Here is a 21567-nt window from a genome sequence, read left to right as displayed (position 1 = left end):
AATTTACTACAAAATATCACGCAGAAGCTGTCTTTTTCATGTGACCTCTATTTAAGTGAATGCTACATCTCAGTGAATAGATTTATGATAAATCCATCCAACTTTTTGTTGTCTTCCACTGTCTGTATTAATTTCTTTTAACGTGTTTTTTGAGAGAAGCACTTTCTCCTATTCTGACAAAGTATTTCTCGAGGAGTGACTTTTCCTCTAAAGTTTTTAATTTAAAATGTCATTTAGAATGTTGAAATATTTAGGATGGCTTTTATTTGAGAGATAGAATCCCAGTCAGCCCTGTCCCCCCTCTGCTGCCATGTTGTTGCCCATTTAGTCGGGAAGGACCCTGGCAGGAGCTGCTCACTTCTGGAAAGAGCCTGCAGCTTCTGGATTCCCAGGGTTGGGGATTTGCTTCTGAGAACCAGAGTCTTTATGACCCTCCTGGGTCAGACCTCTTGGGAACTGTGCTGCCGGATTGCTTGTGAGTTTCCAGAAACTCCTGGGCCTTTTGACTCAAATGGCTCCTTGCTGCCCTCTGCCCTCAAGAGAGCCCCCTCTCCTAACCCCACCCCTGGCCCCAACGCACCCTCCTGTTGTATCCAGTTCTGGGAGCCTGCCTTAGAGTGTCTTCCAGTGTGCTGTTCGGCTGTGCCTGTGGTGTGACAACACTGGCAGTACTTTGTGGCAATCTTCCAGAGTCAGAAAGTTCTGTTTCCTGTAAAACAGAAATAAAATTCCTACATTCTGTTGTTTGACTTTGAGGGCAGAGAGGAGGCTAAAGAAAATTGGTTTAGAGCGTGCTCTAAAATGTCCAGAGTACGTTCCAAGATGCGTTTCATTTTGAGAAATTCATTTGGAAGAAAAAAGATTGGTTAAGGAAACTCTAGGTTAGTTGGAAAACAGAAGTGTAGAAATCTGCATGCCACTCTCATTATGGAAACTGAGAATTCCTAGGAGCATGTTAATAGTTCTTAGAAGTCCTCTGGTAGAGAAACCTCTTTAATTTAGATCAATCAATGCTTTCCAAACTTTTTGATCTCCATAACATTTTTTGAAGAATACATATTATTATCTTGAAGGAACTAGGATGGCGGGGACCAAGCTTTGGAAAACACTAGTTACCTGTATCTGATGGCATTTGCTCAGGCTTCATTTTCTTTGTAGCTTCTGCCACAGAGGCCCACTTTTACTCCCTGGATCTTTCTTTGTTGGCCTTTGTGACCCCCTTATTCTGATGTTCCTTCTACCCTTTCTCTGTGTCCTAAACCTGGGTGCTCTCCAACATTCAGGCCTCAGTTTGCGGTTCTTTATTCTATTTTAATTTTTTTTTAATAGCTCTCTTCCTTTGGGATCACATGCTACCTTCTGGTTTCAATCAATACCCATATAGATTAAAAAAAAAAAAAATCAAACCCTCGTATCTCTCCTAGCTCTAGTCCTACATTTCAAAATGCCTCCAGAATATTTTCATTTGTGTATTCTGCTATTACCTCAAATTCAACATGTCTAAGCTTGTCTTCCCACAATATGTATCCTTTTTGGTGCACATACACAAACAATAACCTGTTATAGTTCATAAAGGTAGAGAAAGCCCCATATTAGTAACAATAAAATGATTACTCAGAAGTATACGTAATAATAAGTGTGTAAAACTGGATGTGAAAAATTTAGAACACTCCTGAAAGTCAAAAATGTAGACTTGAACAGATGAAAAAGCATCGTCTGTTCTTGGATAGGATGAGTAAAGATTATAAAAATGTCTTTAAGTCAATTTATAAATTGAATGCAATTCCCCCAAAAATATCAACAAGGTGTTTTTTTTTTTTTTAATGGAGCTGTATAAATTGATACTAAAGTTTTTATGGGAAAATAAGCAGGCAAGAATATTCAGAATAACAGGGCACCGGGGTGGCTCAGTTGGTTTAGCATCTGCCTTCCGCTCAGGTCATGATCCCAGGGTCCTGGGATCCAGCCCCACATTGGGCTCCCTGCTTGGTGGGAAACCGGCTTCGCCCTTTCCCACTCCCCTGCTTGTGTTCCCTCTCTTGCTGTGACTCTCTCTGTCAAATAAATAAATAAAATCTTAAAAAAAAAAGAATATCCAGAAAAACATTAAAAAATTATGAGAAAAGAAAGACGCCAAAGAAGGTGAACTACCTCATGTAAAAAGGAAAGAGATTTTAAGAAAATCAACATTTATCTGTTTATTTGTGCAAACGAAATGCAGAAAGGGTAAACCAGAAATGAGATTGGTTGCCTCCAGGGAATGGGTAGAAATAATGTGTAGTAAGAATGAGGAAGAGTGACACTTATCTGTGTCTGTCTTTTTGTATTGCTTTAACTCAGGACCATGGAAATATTTCACACACTCCCACCACCCTCCCCAGCAAAATAAATAAGTAAAGTCAGCCAGGACTTGGGAGGAACCTTAAGTGGAACATGAAAAGTAACAAATAAACTTAAGTGCATTAAATTAATAACATAATTGCACTGAAGCAGTTGGGAAAGGAAAGAACTAACCTAACCAACCTTGGAAAACAGTTGTTGACCATAAACGGTAAGGCAAAACCCCAAATCCTGCACAGAAATACTGTACTCTTCTTACTAATTTTTTTTCTTATGGGGATATGAGCTTACAATTCTGAAACTGCTTTATGTGTATACTGTAATTGAACAAATAAGAAAATATATTGTGGATAATGAGAACCACGTTTCTCCCTGTCAGAGAAAGAAGTTACAGATAATAAAAGGGGGGAAACCTAGAATGAATTTAGTGGTATTGGATTAAAATTAAAGGTATTAGTATGAACTCGTGATTTTATGTATATGTGTGTGTGTGTGTAAAACATAAAACATATACATACACACAGAGAGATGAATAGTTTGGAAATAAATATAGATGCGTGTGTGCATGTGTTATTATACGCACATATATTTCCTATCTTTGTTCACTGAGTGGGCCTGGGAGCAATGAATACCCAATAGGACTAGGCTTATCTAACAACCAGGTCTTTGTTTCTAAATATCATTCTCTACTAAAAGAAACGAGAGTTTTTTTGGAAAATGGCTGATTCCTGGGCAGGGAAAATAAAAATGCACATGGACCATCTTCTGGTGTCAGAAAATAAGGAAATGCTCAAAAAATGATAGAGGTATTTTGAAAAGACACAGCAATCAACTTGTACAATTTACCAATAACTGGGTCTGGGGAAATTTGAGCAAGAAAATAAACAATGACACTTTGGGATTATAACCAATAGAATAAAATAAATATCCATGAATCCACACTGAAATAAATAAATATTTGAAAAAATAAATAAATACAAGGGGAGAAAGCACAGCCCTTTCTTGCAGTAATATTCTAATCCATAAATGTAGAAGGAATGATAAAAATAGAAAATCACCATTAGTTAAATACCAAAGCAATAACAGTTGCAGGCAAGACCTATCAACACATAGTACAACTAGTGGACAAAATATCAGAAACAAGATTGTAGAGTCTCAAAGTATCTCTTACAATGTACTTCTTACTTACAAGAAAAATGTAACTGTACATTGAAGAAAAGTCACAGACACTAACTTAAATAAGGGGATCAAATTTAACATGACCAGTAATAGGATATATTGACTTGTATCCTGATATGATAGACTGAAAATGGCACAATACTGCTTTGGAGGTACTTTTACCAAAAACAAATAACACCAATTTATCATGAACATATCAGAGAAACCCAGATTGAGAAACACTCTACAAAATAGCTGGACAGAATTTTTCAAAAGTGTCAAAGTCATGGAAGACAGAGGAAAAATAAAAACAGAGAAACTCTCATGTCTTGGAGGAGACTAGAAATAAGACAACTAAATGCAATGTGGGAGTCTGGATTAGAAAAAAGCAATTAGAGGGAAAAATGGATAAATTAGTATATGGTATGTAGACTAGTTAATTGTGTGACATCAGTGTTAACTTCTTGGCTTCAGTAACTATACTATGTTATAGTTCACCTTTACAAATACACATACAAATATGTCTTGGGGCACCTGGGTGGCTCAGTCAGTTAAGAGGCTGCCCTTGGCTCAGGTCGTAATCTCAGGGTCCTGGGATAGAGCCCCACACCAGTCTCTCTGCTCAGCGGAGAGTCTGCTTCTCCCTCTCCCTGCTGCTCTGTCTACTTGTGCTCTCTATCTTTCTGTCAAATAAATTTTTAAAAAATCTTTAAAAAAAAAAGACTTATGTCTTGCTGTAATCATACATTTCAAAAAAATAATGAGCATTAAAGGAAAGTGGAAAGATACATTGATAGTTTATCATGAGAAAAACATATAGGCTATTTATATGACCTTTAAGTTGTTATTAGATATCAAAGTAAATTTTTAATTATTATCTTTAAAATTCTTTAAAATTTGTTGTTGTTGTTTTTTTTAAAGTAAGCTCATGCCCAGTGTGGAGCCCGTCATGGGGCCCAAACCCTCGACCCTGAGATCAAGACTCAAGCTGAGATCAAGAGTCAGTCAATCAGCCAACCAAACTCCCCACATGCCCCTAAAATTTATTCTTTTAGGTATCATCTTTGCTCACTGTATTTTGATCTCATTTTAACATACTGATTTTTTTGTTTTTCCTATTTGTGTATAAATATATGTGTAACTACACTTCTATAGATATCTTATATAGGCAGGTTCTATTCACTCAGATAGGGGTGTTCCCTTCTCTCTATCTAGCTATAAGTCCTCTGGAGAACACTGGACGAGGGCATCCAGTGTGGAGACATTGAATTCTCCTAACCTTTCTTAAGCTAGTGAAAGGTCTTCTTTTGGAGTTTCTGATCCTTTAGTTGTAGTCAACATACAACTAATGTGCTTTGAATAGCCCACATGCATATCTTTTTTTCCGAAATTGGAAGAGTAGCCTGATGACACTACTATTGGAGGCCACCTGAGTGGTTCAGTTGGTTAAGCATCTGACTTCAGCTCAGGTCATGATCTTCGGGTCCTGGGATCAAACCTCAAGTGGGGGCGCCTGGGTGGCTCAGTGAGTTAAGCCTCTGCCTTCAGCTCAGGTCATGATCTCAGGGTCCTGGGATTGAGCCCCACATTGGGCTCTCTGCTCAGCAGGGAGCCTGCTTCATCTCCCCCATCCCCCTGTCTACCTCTCTGCCTACTTGTGATCTCTTTCAAATGAATAAATAAAATCTTTAAAAAAAAAAAAAGACAAAAAACAAAAACCCAAGTGGAGCCCCAGGACAAGCTCTAAGCTCAAAAGTGAGTCTGCTCATTCCTCTGCCCCTCTCCTCTGCTTTTGTACTCACTCTCAATAAATGAATAAAATCTTATAAAGAAAAATTAATACAGTTTTGAACAAAGCAGAGGCAGCTGTTCCTTGTAATTTTTATACTTGGAATTAGGTTCTTTACTGACAGTAAAATACAGACAAAACTCAGTAGAAGATCTCACCAAGGTACTAGCCAATAGGATCCAGCAGTACATTGAAAGGATTATTCATGGGGACCAAGTGGGATTTATTCCCGGGCTGCAAGGTTGGTTCAACATCTGCAAATCAATCAGTGTGATACACTACATTAGTAAAAGAAAGGACAAGAACCATATGACTCTCTCAATAGATAGAGAAAAAGTATTAAGCAAAGTACATCATTTCCTGATTAAAACTCCTCACAGTGTAGGGGTAGAGGAAATATACTTCAACATCATAAAAGCCATCTACTAAAAGCCTATAGTGAATATCATTCTCAATGGGGAAAAATGGAGAGCTTTCCCCCTAAGGTCAGGAACACAGCAGGGGATGTCCACTATCACCACTGTTGTTCCACATAGTACTAAAAATCCTAACTTCAGCAATCAGACAACAAAAAGAAATAAAAGGCATCTGAATCAGCAAAGAAGTCAAACTTCACTCTTCATAGATGACATGATACTCTATGTGGAAAACCCAAAAGATTCTACCCCAAAATTGCTAGAACTCATACAGCAATTCAGCAACATGGCAGGATACAAAATCCATGCACAGAAATCAGTTACATTTCTATACTAACAATGAGGCAGCTGAAAGAGAAATCACGGGGTTGATCCCATTTACAATTGTCTCAAAAATCCTAAGATACCTAGGAATAAAACTAATCGAAGAGACAAAGGATCTGTACTCAGAAAACTACACAACACTAATGAAAGAAATTGAGGAAGACAAAAAGAAATGGAAAAACGTTCCATGCTCATGGATTGGAAGAATAAATATTGTTAAGATGTCTATGCCACCCGGGGCACCTGGGTGGCTCAGTGGGTTAAGCCTCTGCCTTCGGCTCAGGTCATGATCCCGGGGTCCTGGGATCGAGCCCCACGTCGGGCTCTCTGCTCTGCAGGGAGCCTGCTTCCTCCTCTCTCTCTGCCTGCCTCTCTGCCTACTTGTGATCTCTGTCAGATAAATAAAGAAAAAATCTTTAAAAAAAAAAAAAGATGTCTATGCCACCCAAAGCAATCTACACATTCAATGCAATCCCTATCAAAATATCATCAACTTTTTTCACAGAGCTGGAACAAATAATCCTAAAATTTTTATGGAACCAGAAAAGACCCCAAATAGCCAAAGGAATGTTGAAAAAGAAAACCAAAGCTGGTGGCATCACATTTCTGGACTTCAAGCTCTATTACAAAGCTGTAATTCTCAAGACAGTATGGTACTGGTACAAAAACAGACATATAGATCAATGGAACAGAATAGAGAAATGACCCTCAACTCTATGGTCAACTAATCTTCGACAAAGCAGGAAAGAATATCCAGTAGAAAAAAGACAGCCCCTTCGACAAATGGTGTTGGGAAAATTGGACAGCCACATGCAGAAGAATGAAACTGGACCATTTCCTTACACCGCACACAAAAATAGACTAAAAATAGATGAAAGACCTAAATATGAGACAGGAATCTCTCAAAACCCTAGAGAAGAACACAGACAGCAACCTCTGTGACCTTGGCCACAGCAACTTTTTGCTAGACACATCTCCAAAGGCAAGGGAAACAGAGGCAAAAACAAACTATTGGGAGTTCAAGATAAAACACTTTTGCACAGCAAGTGAAATAGTCAACAAAAACAAAAGATAACCTACAGAATGGGAGAAGATATTTGCAAATGACATATCAAATAAAGGGCTAGAATCCAAAATCTATAGAGAACTTATCAAACTCAATACCTAAAGAACAAATAATCCGATCAAGAAACGGGCAGAAGACATGAACAGACACTTCTCCAAAGAAGACATACAAAGCCAACAGAACACAGGAAAAAATACTCAACATCACTTGGCATCAGGGAAATACATATCAAAACCATGATGAGATACCACATCACAACAGTCAGAATGGCTAATATTAACAAGTCAGGAAACAACAGGTGTTGGTGAGGATGTGGATTTACACTGGGTGGGAATGCAAGCTGGTGCAGCCACTCTGGAAAACAGTTTGGAGGTTCCTTGCCAAGTTGAAAATAGAGCTACCCCATGACCTAGCAATCGCACTATTATTTACCCCAAAGATACAAATGTAGTGATCCAAAGGGCCACCTGCTCCCCAATGTTTCTAGCAGCAATGTCCACAATAGCCAAACTATGCAAGGAGCCCAGGTGTCTACTGAGAGATGAATGGATAAAGAAGAAGAAGAAGAAGAAAAAGAAATCTTGCCTTTTGTAATGATATGGATGGAAATAGAGGGTATTATGCTAAGCAAAATCATTCAATCAAAGAAAGACAATTACCATATGATCTCACTAATATGTGGAATTTAAGAAACAAAACAGAGCATCATAAGGGAAGAGAGGAAAAAATAAGGCAAGACGAAATCAGAGAGGAAAGCAAACCATAAGAGACTCTTAATCATAGGAAGTGAGGGTTGCTGGACGGGGAGGGGGTAAGGGGATGGGGTAACTGGGGGACGGGCATTAAGGAGGACATGCTATGTGATGAGAACTGGGTGTTATATAACACTGATGAATCCCTGCCTTCAGAATCTACTTTTGAAACTAATAATACCTTATATGTTAATTAATTGAATTTAAATAAAAATTTCAAAAAATCTAATTGAAGATCTAGATAAAATTCATGTGGGTTCATGTGGATGACTGGGTTCAAGAGTGAAGAGAGAAATATTCAGTCACTTATAAAAAATTTTCCAGAGACAAAGTAGAAATCATTGCTGGGATTGTTAAGAGTTGCTGGTACCCATATTAATTGTTTCTATTTCATTTGAGTTCTGGGATACTGTTTAATAAAAAGAAGCTGATAAATCACCAAATATTTCACACTGAAATTTGAACTGAGAAACAGCCATAAAAGATTGCTTTTAATTTTGAAGAATTATAGAGTGAGATGTTTTCATTTTATTTGGAAAGGAAAAAGTTAAGAATTGCCATGAAAAAGGATGTTGTGCCCCTTAAAGACTGTAAGATTTAAACATGTGCCAAAATAAAGTTTTGTGTAAGATAGTTGGCAAGCTTTTGGATTACTGGAAGTGTACTATACACCAGCCCAAGAAGTTATTTTTCATGTATTTAAATTTGGTATACTGGCAAGGGCATTTTGCTTATACTGAAGAGTTGTGGTAGCTATGGCAACACAACTTGAAACATTTCTTAGGTAACATTGCCTATGACTTTAAATGGTTACAGACACCCTCCCCCTCCTTCCCTCCCTCCTTCTCTTCATTTCTTCCCTCCTTCATCCCTTTCTGAGACTTTATTTATTTGAGAGAGAGTAAGCACACAAGCAGCAGAGGTGGGGCAAAGGGAGAGGGAGAAGCAGGCTCCTCACTGATCCTTGACCCAATACAGGGCTCAGTCCCAGGACCCTGAGATCATGACCTGAGCTGAAGGCAGGCGATTAACAGACTGAGCCACCCAGGCGCCCCTATACAGACCCTTTTTCATAGCACTTGTTACGCTGTGTCTAAATGGCTTGTTTGCCTAACCATCTTTTCAACTGGATTGTAATTCCGAGCAGACACTGAATTTTGTTCACTATAGTATCTCCAAGATTTAGGTGAGGGCCCAGCATTGCAAAATGGGGTCTAATAACTACCTGAGGAATGAATGAATGAGTGAAATGAATCTCATTCTCTAAGATAGATTCTAATTTGAAAAGAAGGCAAAGGAAAACATTGGTGATCATGTCATTGGGCATAATCTTCAAGATGCTGACCTTCTATCAGAGGTGACCTAGTTCTCCATCATGGGAACCTTTTTCTCAAAGTGACTCCAAGTGCTCAGGAGTGCTTTCAAATTTCTGTTGTCTTAGGCCCATCTCTTCACCTTATTTTCGACACTCATTTTGTAGACGCTCTTGCTTCAGGCTTCTTAGTCACCTGAAGAGCTTTGTGTACCGGTTATAAGATAAAAATGACAACTCTGATAAAGTTTAAAACCAATGCCAAACTATCAGCAAAAACAAGGGTATCTACAACCAATCTACAAAATTTGCCAGTTTCTGTCACATATCATTCAGTATTAAACAAGAGTAGTCACACAATGAGATGTGCTTGCCAGCTGTACAAAATCTTTCATAAGGACATACAAACAATAAGGTATTTAGGATGTGGTTCTATCTGCACGTGTTCTTCCCTCAGTATTACTATGGAAGTGGATCTCTGCTATGGAACATGGACCTAGTCCAAGATAAATACTCAGCAGTATAATTAAGGTCTAATAAGATCTATATTATGCTAGGCCTAGATGTAGATAGGTCAGTCACCTTTATCCAGAGTGATGAAAACATTTTTCCCCCAATGGTAAAAGTAGCATAAAAATAGTACAGAGAATTTAAAAAACAGCAAAAAGAAAAAAAAAATCAAGATCCCACCCTACTGGATCAAGGCTTTATTACATTTGAGAATTTTTTTTTCCATATACACGTTTTTATGTAGATGTATTCAGAATAAAGTACATTTCTAATTCTGCTTTTTTAACTTAACATAACATCATTCATGTTTCCATGTTGTTTTATTCACACATATTATTTATAGCTTCAGAAAGTACATATCCTTGTTATCCAGCTGTGGAAGGGCGTTATATACACCATGGGATGAGACAATTGTGTGTGGGTTTTTTGTTTTGTTTTGAAAAACTGTAAGTTTATTGCTATAGTGATTTAAGGTTGAGTTAGCTCATTACATTTATGTGAAAGTATTTACTTTTGCTTAAATATAGTAATATAATAAATAGCTACATATATAAATATAATAATTCTGTTGCAGGCCTCCTCAGTTTTTCCTCTTAGTTAACATGATCATCTGAGTTTCTCTCCTCCTCCCCAACCCTAGGGGCTGTAGTTAAGGCATCATTACACTTTATTAGCCCCTTTGTGGAAATAAAAAAAAATTTTAAAGATTTTATTTATTTATTTGACAAAGAGAGAGAGATCACAAGGAGGCAGAGAGGCAGGCGGAGAAGAGGGGAAAGGGCACCCCGCTGAACAGAGAGCCCGATGCGGGGGTTCAACCCTAGGACCCTGAGACCATGACTTGAGCTGAAGGCAGAGGTTTAACCCCTGAGCCACTCAGGTGCTCCAGAAATAAAAATAATAAAGAGATTAAGTGACTTTTGTAGTTTTAATACAAGTAGTAGCCCCACTATAGCACTCTTGATTCTTCTTGTGGACGGGGTACTATAATATTGGCTGCCTTGTGTCTTTTCTCTCATTTTTTTTCATAACAGATCCTGTACTTCCCTTGCTGGCTTGGTCAGTGAACGCATTCACTTGGACAAAGTGTTTCATTTGAAGGTGACAACATCCAAACAATTATAATTTTTCCCTGAGATTAATTTATGGAAATTGAGGCTTCCAAGCTAAGAAGATGTCAAGTTGGTGCTCTAGGCAACTATTTTTCCTGCCTGCTGGGAGAAGATGTGTCTTTAGGGAGAAAGAATAAAGCTGAGCAGAAATGAGAGGTAGAAGGAGAATGAGAGAGCTGACACTCTGGTTCCTAGACGTTTTCATTCAGTTTTGTGAACTACTCTGGTATATTTTCTACTACTACAAGGCGATAAACTTAAATTTGCTTAACTGGGTTTGTTCCTTTATAACTTGCACCAGGAAAGTCCTAACTAACTCAGTTCCTGGAACAGTAGATAAGACAATTTTCAACCACCCGAGAAAAGCACCCTCACTAGATATAGTTAAAAGATTCAGCTCCTAATAACGACATAAAACTATGAGAACACCTGACCTGGCAGCGTATTTTGGAAATTAAGCCTTTTAATTACTGTTGAAAATCAGTTACTGTCCCAAGAATCCAGGCCCATTATAGTCAATAGTGTAGATATTTCCTGAAGTGTAGTGTTGTAGTCCATATGCCTGTAGTTCTTTCCAGGGTGTGCTAGCCTAAGATACAAGAGGGCGGGATCAGAAAGTGAGAAACTGGTAAGAACTTAGTTCTGGGTCGATCATAATTTCTCAGGAATTAAACAAAATGGATGAAAGAGGAGTTGAGAGGTGTAAGGACAAATGGCTGCCACATTTCTGTTCCCTTTAAGAAGTATCTTTGCAAAGCCCATATATTAGACCGCGTGTAGTTGCCTACAGCTCCATTATTTTTAAAGAAGTAAGAACTGTTAGTAGATGAACAAAAAAGCTCTGGGGCATAATATGGTTACCTTAGTGTTTTTAATTGTATTAATACTTTATTGGGATTGATTGAATTATCCATAATTAATTCTGTTAATGAGATAGGAAGGGGGGGGACTAATTTCATAATAAGGCCTGAATTTATTTTATCATTGTCAAGTAAATAGTACAATTTTGAAGGAATCTCAGCCTAAATTTTATCTTGCAGGCATTTTTCAAAAAAGAAAATATTTACATTTAAAATATGAACATTCTGTCAGAGAAAAATGAAATGCAGATAAAATGCCTTGATACTTTAATGTTAATAAAGTATATATTCATGATGACAGCTCTATGTTTCCTACTTAATATAGTAATATAAAATCTAGACTAGAGACATGAAACTGTTTTCATGATAGTACAGTTTTGCAAGAAAAGTGATTTTATTAGGGCAAACAATATTCATATCATGCATTAATATTTTATTTTAAATAATTATGTGATTATCCTTTTAGTAACATATGGATTCCCTAACACTTCTGTTTTATAACCTCATCCTTAAAACTTTCAGTGGCTTGTTTTCTTGTATTTTCCTTAATTGTGATCTTAAACAGATCTTCAGTTTTAAATCTGCCAGTTGCTCTAATACAGATGCATAAATACATTTACTCCAGTTGGTTATTTATTCAAAGACAGCTTGTTTGTGGATACTGTCAGGACATCTGCATTTTATTGGATCTAATTTTTAGTAATAAAGACCTCCCACATTATAGATTCTTTCCAGTCTAAATTAGCCTGTGTGGGAAGCAAAGGAACCATCAGTCAGGGAGAAAAAGTGAATCCATATGGTGCTGATGAGTCTTGTTTCCCCAGCTACAATGATGAAAGGGTTGAGTATAGACAGTGCCCCCAGCAGATCCCAGTTTCTTTCTCAAAAGCTTTCTAGAACAGGGTTGGTGTCAATCACCAGCCCAGGACCTTTGGGCCAGTCCAGATCATCGATGTGCTAGGCATCAAGCCATAGACACCTAACTGAAATTTTGAGGGCACAGTCTCCTTTGCCTCTCATCTTGGCTCTGTTTTTCTTGCATGTATGCCAAATCCCTGGATCTTGCCATTCTCCTTCCACTTTGGGGCTCACCTTTGCCCTTTGGACTTGTTGGATTTTGGATTCCCTAGTCCAATTCTAAGGCCTTTGGTTCAGGTTCCCATATAATCTCTGTGATATGGAGAAATCTTAAAAAAAATTCTGCAAGTGTCAAAAAGTAGTCAAAAATTTTATTCCAGCTTTTAAAAAATGACAAACCAAACTTGGTAACAGAACTTCAATAGTTGACAGATCTTCACTTTTATAAGTTATACTAGTTCACTGTGCAGAGAAACAGACAGGAGTTGAAAGCTTTTCTTTTAATTGCCTCCCCATACCCTGGAACAGTTCATTTCTCTTGGTCAATATCATTCATGGGATAAGGAGGAGGAAACTGGGCTTATTCTTTACTATCAGTGTTATCTCCCTTAGCACAAACAAGAAAAACCCATTATTTCAACCCATTGTCAACTCTGAATTTCAGCCAGTGAATCTCTGTTTCTTAATACATTGCTATATTTATGTTCAGGTACTTTTTTGGGTAAATTTAAATTAGTTTAACAAATTTCCTGGTTGCAAAGGGTGATGCAAATATTGATGATTTATTCTTAAAAAAATTATCATTTAGTGTAGTGGGTAGAATTGTATCCCCCCCCCCCCAAAAAAAAAGATATGTTCAAGTTTCTAATCTCTGGTACCTGTGAATGTAAGCTTATTTGGAAATAGCCTTTGCAGATGAAATCAAGTTAAGATAAGGTCATACTGGATAAGGGTAGACTTTAATCCAGTGACTGGTGTCCTTATAAGAAGAGGGAGATTTGGATACAAACAACTCTGCCACATGATGATGAAGCCAGAGATTTGAGTTGATGGGTCTATAAGCAAAGGAAGGCCAAAGATTCCTGGCAACCTCCAGAAGCTACAAAGAGTCAGGGGAAAGCTAGAGTCCTTAGGACTTCCAGCCTCTAAAACTGGGAGAGAATAAATTTTTTATTTTTAAGCCATTTAGTTTGTGGTAATCTGTTACGAATTTCTCAGCAGTGAAAGGGGGCCTTGACTCACCAGATGATCTCTGAAGTCAGTTTCACTTGTAATATTTTATGCCTCTAAATCTGTAACATATCCTTATGTTTCCTCAATTGTATGCTTGTATAAACTGTATAAAAAGTCACTTATGGATTTAATGTCTCCTCCTTTTCCTGCCCCTCTCACCACCCCCGCCAAAGGGAGAAGTGTGTGAAACTTATTCTGCAAGATGAGCTTCTTTTTGGGTGTCCAGAATTGAAGGGCAAATTATTTCTCAGCTTAGGAGCTTCTCATGCCTCCTCTCTGCCAAACACCTTTGAATAAAGGAATAAACACTAATGTCTGTCCATGGACTAATCAACCTAGCAGTATAGAGAAACAGAGGAAATTCAACACAGATTTGAATCTGGGCCTCATCATACTCCCTTAGGAGGCAGTTTAAACTTTCTAAGCCTGTTTCTTTACCCATAAAACGGCCATAACAATATCGACTTCTTGGTTGTTGAGAAGACACTAAATAGAATACTGTATACGCTTTTTAAAGGGCTTGGTATGGTGCCGCTTAAAAACAATACTTGTTGGGATGCCGGGGTTGCTCAGGCGGTTAAGCACCCCACTGAGGTCATGATCTCAGTACTGTGAGACCCAGCTCGGCGCCCTTCCCTGGCTCTGCAGTAGGGAGTCTGCCCCTCCCCCAGCTCGGGTTCTCATTCTCAAATAAATAAAGAATCCTTTAAAAAGAAGAAAAAAATTAACTTGCTTAGAAAATTCTCGCTTACAGAAAGGATACTGAAAACCTCCAGGATCCCTCTTTCCACCCCAGGTTGGAGCCTAGAGCGATCGGTAACCAGGGACCCCACCCCCCGGCCGCGGAGCCCCTGCGGCGAGATTAGGACTCGGCAACCCCCCGCGCCAGGGGAGGAGCGCGCCGGTGACGCGAGCGGAAGTGCTCTTCCTCCACTGTCAGCTGCGCCGGAAGTTCCTGGCCAGGCCTGGCGGTAACCTTGGGGTCCTCACCGCTTCCACCCGCACCTAGGTGGGCTGTGCGAGTGCGAGCCTCAGCCGGGATCACGCCTGGTAGCCGCAGGAGACGCACGGGTTTCAGAAGAGGACGTCGAGGGCCGAGGGGCGTAGGAACCGCGGGCGCAGAGCCGCCCAGCAGACATGTCTCTAGTGGCTGAAGCCTTCGTCTCGCAGATCGCAGGTAGCGCGCGTGGCCTCGGACTGCGGGTGGAGGCGGGGGCGGCGCGGGGCAGTCGCGGGGAACAGCGTGGAGCTTAGGGCTGCAGCTTTCCCTTTTGTGGCATTAGGTGCTGAACCCAGGCCTGGGGATAGAGGCGGGCGCGGAGTACCAGCCTCATCTCACGGATGAGTAAACTGACGGGGAGACACTTAGCCAAGGTCACACTGTAGGGGCAGTAATACCGCCTTCCCTCTCGTGGGCATACTTTGTGCTGTTGGGTCCGGAGGAGCTAGGGTGCATGGAGGAGGCCCAGAGTTCGTATGGGGGGCGTGGCCACAAGGGCCGGGTATTACAAGGCTGAGAGTGGCGGTGGCCTCGGTCGTGGGATCGGACGTTTAAGGTGATTGTCATTAATGAGTTGCCCTTGTTACCTGACGCCATGTAAGGACCACCGAAGTTCTTGCTTCCTCTTCAAGCAATATAGTATTGCTATTTGCTAGATCTGTAGGAATCGCCGAAAAGTCTGTCAGTCTCGATATACTTTTTGGAAAAAACTTTGATTTGTTGGACTGAACGTGGCTGATGTAACTAGATTTCTCTTTTTGAGTTATTTACCCTAGGGAGAGAAATTAAATATTGTTGAGGAAGTGAGGAGAGTAGACATAGGTATTGTAGGTTTAGGTTGATGGGTAATAGCTAATCTTTAAATGAAGTTAATCTTAATTTCTTGCAGGATTTTCAACATGAGTAAAGAGACAGTTACCAGGATAAATAGGTACATTTGAAATAAAGTAGTATTTTGGAAATGGAAAGTACTGAATGTGTAATAAAATTTGCCAAAATGTTTTTCATAGCACTGTATTTGTGTGAACATATATTTCTTATTTTCTTTTTTCTTTTTCACTTAAATACATTGTTTCTGAAAGAGAGAGAAGCTCAAACTAGATTATAAGCTTCCTGAAAGTAGGGATCTACTTGTTTTGGCCCGCATTAAATCCAGAACACCTGTTAGTTGGTGCTCAATAAATATTTGTGACTGAATCAATGAATAATCTTTAGATTTCAAACTGATTATTTCTGTTTATGTTAAAAGTTAGATTGTTGACGTAGGGGTGCCTGGGTGACAGTGGGTTAAGCCTCTGCCTTTGGCTCAGGTCATGATCTCAGGGTTCTGGGATCGAGTCTCACCTTGGGCTCCCTGCTCAGCAGAGAGCCTGCTTCACTCTCCTCCCCCCTGCCTGCCTCTTCACCTACTTGTGATCTCTCTCTCCGTCAGATAAATAAATAAAATCTTTAAAAAAAAGTTAGATCATTGATTTAATTTCCATTTCTGCTATGTTAGAAAAAATCAACTATTTCACCATTGTATGCTGATTTTGGTATACTGTATACATATGTCCCAGTGTGTGATTTCTTTTAAAGCAAAAATGATAAAAGTCTTTTAAAAAACTTTTGATAAGTTTAGAATTTTAGTTCAGTTAGTGAAATTTAAGAATTCCTAGGAATTTTATTTGTGTGCCATCTTGGCTATTTGTAATTTATTACTCTAGAAGGAAACATTTAAAGATGAATAATTAATAGGTGGTGTTGGGACATCTCCTAAGTTATAACACCATAAGAATAAATTCCAAATGAGTTGAAGATCTAGATGTAAAATAAGGACAAAACCAAATTGTAATAAAATAATTATGAGGAAATATAGGTGATAGTTTAATCTTGTGTAGCAGAGGAGGCCTAAGCAAGACACAGAATCTAAAGTCCCTGGGAGAAAAAATTAGCAGATTTGATTGCAGAAAAAATTTAAAGGTTTACATGATAAAACATAAGTTTCCACAAAAATTAATGAAAAAAGCAACAGGATCAAGAGTAAAGGATAGGAACAAGCAATTCACAAATAGGGAAATGCAGATGGACAATGAACACATGAAAAGTTGCTGTCACTAAAAGTAGACAAAGTTTTCCATTTAGTCAAATGGGCAAAAGTGAATACGAAGTTTTCTAGAACTGACAAAGGTATGGGGGAGAACATCTATCCTCAAACTGCTGGTGAGTCTAAAGTATTACTGCTGTTTGAGAACTTAATATAGTAATATTATTTAAGATACTATCCTTTAACCAAGAAGCTTTTCAGGGAATTTATCTGATAGAAATACCATTAGAAGTACCTTTATTTGTTATGTTCCACAAATAAGTGAAACCATATGATAATTGACTCTGCTTGACTTATTTCACTCAGCATAATCTCTTCTAGTCCCGTCCATGTTGATACAAAAGTTGGGTATTCATCCTTTCTGATGGAGGCGTAATACTCTGTAGTATGTATGGACCACATCTTCCTTATCCATTCATCCGTTGAAGGACATCTTGGTTCTTCCCATAGTTTGGCGACTGTGGAGCATAAGAAATAATACAGAGGACATGGGGAGATGGAGAGGAGAACGGAGTTGGGAGGAATTGGTGGGGGAGATGAACCATGAGAGACTGTGGACCCTGAAAAACAATCTGAGGGTTTTGGAGGGGTAGGGAGTGGGAGGTTGGGTGAGCCTGGTGGTGGGTATTATGGAGGGCATGTATTGCATGGAGCAATGGGTGTGGTGCATAAACAATGAATTCTGGAACACTGAAAAGAAATTTAAAAAATAAATAAAAAAATTTTTAAAATCCCAAATGGGAAAAAAAAATGTTAAAGGGGGTTCTTTAAATGAAATAGAAGGGTACTAATTAGTAACAATAAAACATTTGGAAGTATAACTTTAAAGGTAAAAATAAACTTATAAGAAAGTTCAGAGTAATCTCATGTAAAGGTAGTGAGTTAATCATTTGTAAGCTAGTATGAAGTCTAAAAGACAAAAATAGTAAAAAAATATAATTTGTTAAGGAATACAAAGATAAATAAGATGTATATTGTGACATCAAAAACATAAAAGTTTGAGAGAAGGATAAAAGTGTATAGTTTTAGAATATGTTAAAACTGAAGTTTTAATGAATTAAAATAGACTTTTTATAAAAACAAAACAGAACAGGGACGCCTGGGTGGCTCAGTTGGTTAAGCAGCTGCCTTCGGCTCAGGTCATGATCCCAGCGTCCTGGGATCGAGTCCCATATCGGGCTCCTTGCTCTGCAGGGAGCCTGCTTCTCCGTCTGACTCTGCCTTCCACTCTGTCTGCCTGTGCTCGCTCTCGCTCACTCTCTCTGACAAATAAATAAAATCTTAAAAAAACAAAACAAAACAAAACAAACAAAAAGAACCATTATTTAAAGCAATATATAGCAGTATTCATTATATCATTAATTTTAGTATAAAAAAACCACAGATGTTCTAAATATATGTCAAATTATAGAATGCCCACATTATTACAAATAATAGAAATGTTAAATATTTTGGCTTGAAGTTTATGATTACCTTAAGTAAAAACAAGTTATAGGATAATATATATACTTTATGAACCCACTGTTATTAAATAAACCCTATATAAACTTGCTATATAAGCAAAGAAAAATAGAATATTCAACTCATTTTAACTAGTAATTTCAGAGTAATAAGGGTAGGGAGTTCGTGGAGGGTAGAATAACTCATTTCTGAATTCAAATTGTTACAGTGAGAATATTTTATTTGTGTAGTTTAAACGATTATAATTAAAAAAATTTAAAAGATTGTATTTGGGCAAGCAGTGATATAAGGGGTAACTAAAGTAACAATTTATATGAATCATGTTTGACTTATAAGTGAGTCAGATCAAGCAACTATGCAGAGTGTTTTATTTCTGACAGTAATTTGATTTTCTTGGAAGAGATCAACCTCAAGAGATTAGAGATTCGTATTTGTATAGTCCTGTTATAAATACAACAAATAATTGTGAATTGGTTTTTGTAGTTGAGTGCTCTCATTTTTAGTGTATTGCTTATTATTTTTCCTTTGAGTGGTTGTGAGCCAACACACTCATATTTCTTTAGAAACATTTAAAGGCATCTTGCATCTCTCTGTGGTATTCTTGAGAGCCCATCTTTTAGGAAGTCCTCTCTGAACTCCCCAGCTTAAGGGAACTATTTTTGTCTCGTTACTACCAGTGTATTCACCTCCAAAATCCCGCAGTTCTTACTCCTTACTGGACCTTAGTGGCTTACTCTCTTTATCTCCACTGCTATTTCCTTAGTTCAAGACTTCATAATTTCTTGCTTGGATTACTGTAGTAGTGTCTGAATTGGTTTCCATGTGTCTAGTCTGGCCTCTTTCTAATACAGTCTCCACATTGCAAGCCTCAGTGGGCTTTTGTTTATGATATTTTATTATTATTTTTCTAAAATGCAAATGTGACTCCTCTTGTTTCAACGTCTTCATCAGTTCAGAACTGTCACATGGCATATAAGATCTGTCATAAGTTAGTCCATCTCTTCAGCCTCATCTCTTGTCATTGTTAAGTTCTCACTCTCCTAAACTGTAGAGTTCATCTTTGGCACATAGTGTTCTCGTAAGGGACAAACAAGAGTTTGCACATTTTAACCTGTAAGTCTCACATTTTTTTCCTGTCAAATGAGAACTGGTTCTTTTTTTCTTTTTTTTCTGGTAGTAATTATGATACATGGCCATTGTAGACAATGAAGTAATACAAAAGAATCTGAAGAATAAAACAGGAATCACCTAAAATTTAACACCCAGATTAAGACTTTAAAGTTTCACCATCATCATTAAAACTTTGGTGAGCAGAGCCAACTTGTTCTCTGCCCCTAAATTTAAAAAAAAAAACAACACATAAATAATACAAAATGTACATACTTTTTTGTAACCTGTTTTGTGTATAACATTGAGATGTGTTTCCTTGTCTAATGGAGGTACACATCATCATTTGCAGTGGTTACATAGTATTTCATTGTAATGAAGAAAGCATAATTTATTTATCTAATCTTATTTTGTTGGGTATTTAGTGTGTTACATTAGTTCAACCAGTGAAGCAGAAACTGGAGGATCTTGAGCTCTAACTCTAGCTTTGTATCTATGTCTCTACACACACACACACACACACACACACACACACACACGGAATTGGCTTGTGCTATTGTGGGGGTTGGCCAACCAAAGACCATGTCCATAGAGTAGGCAGCCAGGAAGGGGAGATAGAGGAGGAGGAGGAAGAGGCACATGTAGCAGGTGCTGCTTGCAATGTATGAACTCATAGGCTCTCTGTTAGAAAAAAAACTTCCATCAGATTAAATCTGGCACACCCAGGATAATCTCCCTTTAGATGAATGTAAAGTCAACTCATTAGGGACTTTATTTATATCAGCAAAATCCCTTCACAGCAGCATCTAAATTAGTGTTTGGATAACTGGGAGAAGGTATTTATGAGCTACAAAATGGCTGTTGCTTCTTTTGTCCTCCCAGAGCCTGCTAGAGAAATGTCCCTGTAGCTCACTATAACCAGAAACAGGAGAAAGGCAATTCTGGCAGCAGTAGTTCAGTCTAGCCAAGTTGATGGATCCTGAAGCCATCCCTAGTATATATTATTTTTCTCTGATGTGAGCAGTGCTTTCATAGACATATTTGTGGATCTACTGCATAGGTTCTTTGATAAATTTCTTAAAGTGGAAGAGGATTTTGAGTTGTTTTTGTTATTTAATAATATGGAAAGGAAGGGTAAATTGTGATTTTGAATTTTCTTTTTAATTTTTGAATTAATAGCTTGGATCTTTAGATGATCATATGCTTGATTTAGAACTTTGAAGAGGGATAAAAATAATCCTGGGTATTGGATCATTAAAAAAATTTTTTTATGATTTTATTTATTTATTTGATAGAGAGGGACAGAGAGAGAGAGGGATCACAAGTAGGGGGAGTGGGAGAGGGAGAAACAGGGTTCCTGCTGAGCAGAGAGCCCGATGCAGCCTCCATCCCAGAACCCTGGGATCATAACCCAAGCCGACTGAGCCACCCAGGTGTTCCCCCACAACCCATTTTATTTATTTTAATAGTAACCCATTTTTAATATTTTAATAATAACCCATTATTTATTGTCAGGGAGAGAGAGCACAAGCAGGGGGAGTGGCAGAGGCAGAGAGAGAAGCAGACTCCCTGTTGAGCAAGGAGCCCGACCAAGATGCTGAGATCATGACCTAAGCCAAAGGCAGCAGCTTAACTGACTGAGCCACCCAGGTGCCCTCAAAATTTTTTATAACAGCCTGTGTATTTTAAATTTTCATTTTTTTGTGGTTTTTATTTTATTATTTTTTAATGGCAAGTTTTTCCAGTACATTACATGAGATTTTTATTTATCTTTTTAATTTTTTACTGTCACTGGGGTATGTATCCTAGGGAAGGGTGGAATATCCCCATTTGGGTTGTGTGAGCACATGTGGAGCAGTCACTGTAGCCAAAAAGGATGGGGTACTGTGGTGGACAAGCCTGATCCCTTTGCTTATCCCTGTGCTCCAGGCTCTAGGGCTCCACAGAGCCCCCAGACACACACAAAAGGAGAGGTGTTGAGCACCAAATAGCAGAAATCTCCCACAGTGTCAATCACTTTTTTTTGTTTGTTTGTTTTGCTTTTATTTTTAAATATTCTCTGTACCCATCATGGGGCCCAAACATCCAATCCCTAAGATCAAGAGTCACCTGGTCCTCTGACTGAGCCAGCCCGGTGCCCATCAGTCATTTCTTTCACCTAGCTTTTACACTTCTGTGGACTG

The 21567-nt window shown here is 38.4% G+C and overlaps 1 protein-coding gene across 2 annotated transcripts in view; it reads left to right on the top strand.

Annotated features, from left to right (window-relative positions):
* Positions 1-14617: 14617 nt before the first annotated feature.
* MTX2 (metaxin 2) overlaps positions 14618-21567 on the top strand; it is a 68736-nt gene continuing 61786 nt past the window's right edge. Inside the window, exons 1-2 of one of the 2 annotated variants that reach the window (XM_082689428.1) lie at positions 14658-14907; positions 15620-15661. Coding sequence is in view for 1 of the 2 variants with exons in the window: in XM_082689427.1 (XP_082545553.1) it covers positions 14868-14907 (40 nt within the window). In the remaining variant the exon portion in view is untranslated. Of the gene's footprint in view, positions 14908-15619; positions 15662-21567 lie in introns of both variants that reach the window. The other variant, XM_082689427.1, reaches the window with a different exon arrangement.

This window comes from Mustela nivalis (genome assembly GCF_964662115.1).
Source record: "Mustela nivalis genome assembly, chromosome: 11".
Lineage (NCBI taxonomy): Eukaryota > Metazoa > Chordata > Mammalia > Carnivora > Mustelidae > Mustela > Mustela nivalis.
This window is presented reverse-complemented; position numbering and strand designations above follow the sequence as displayed.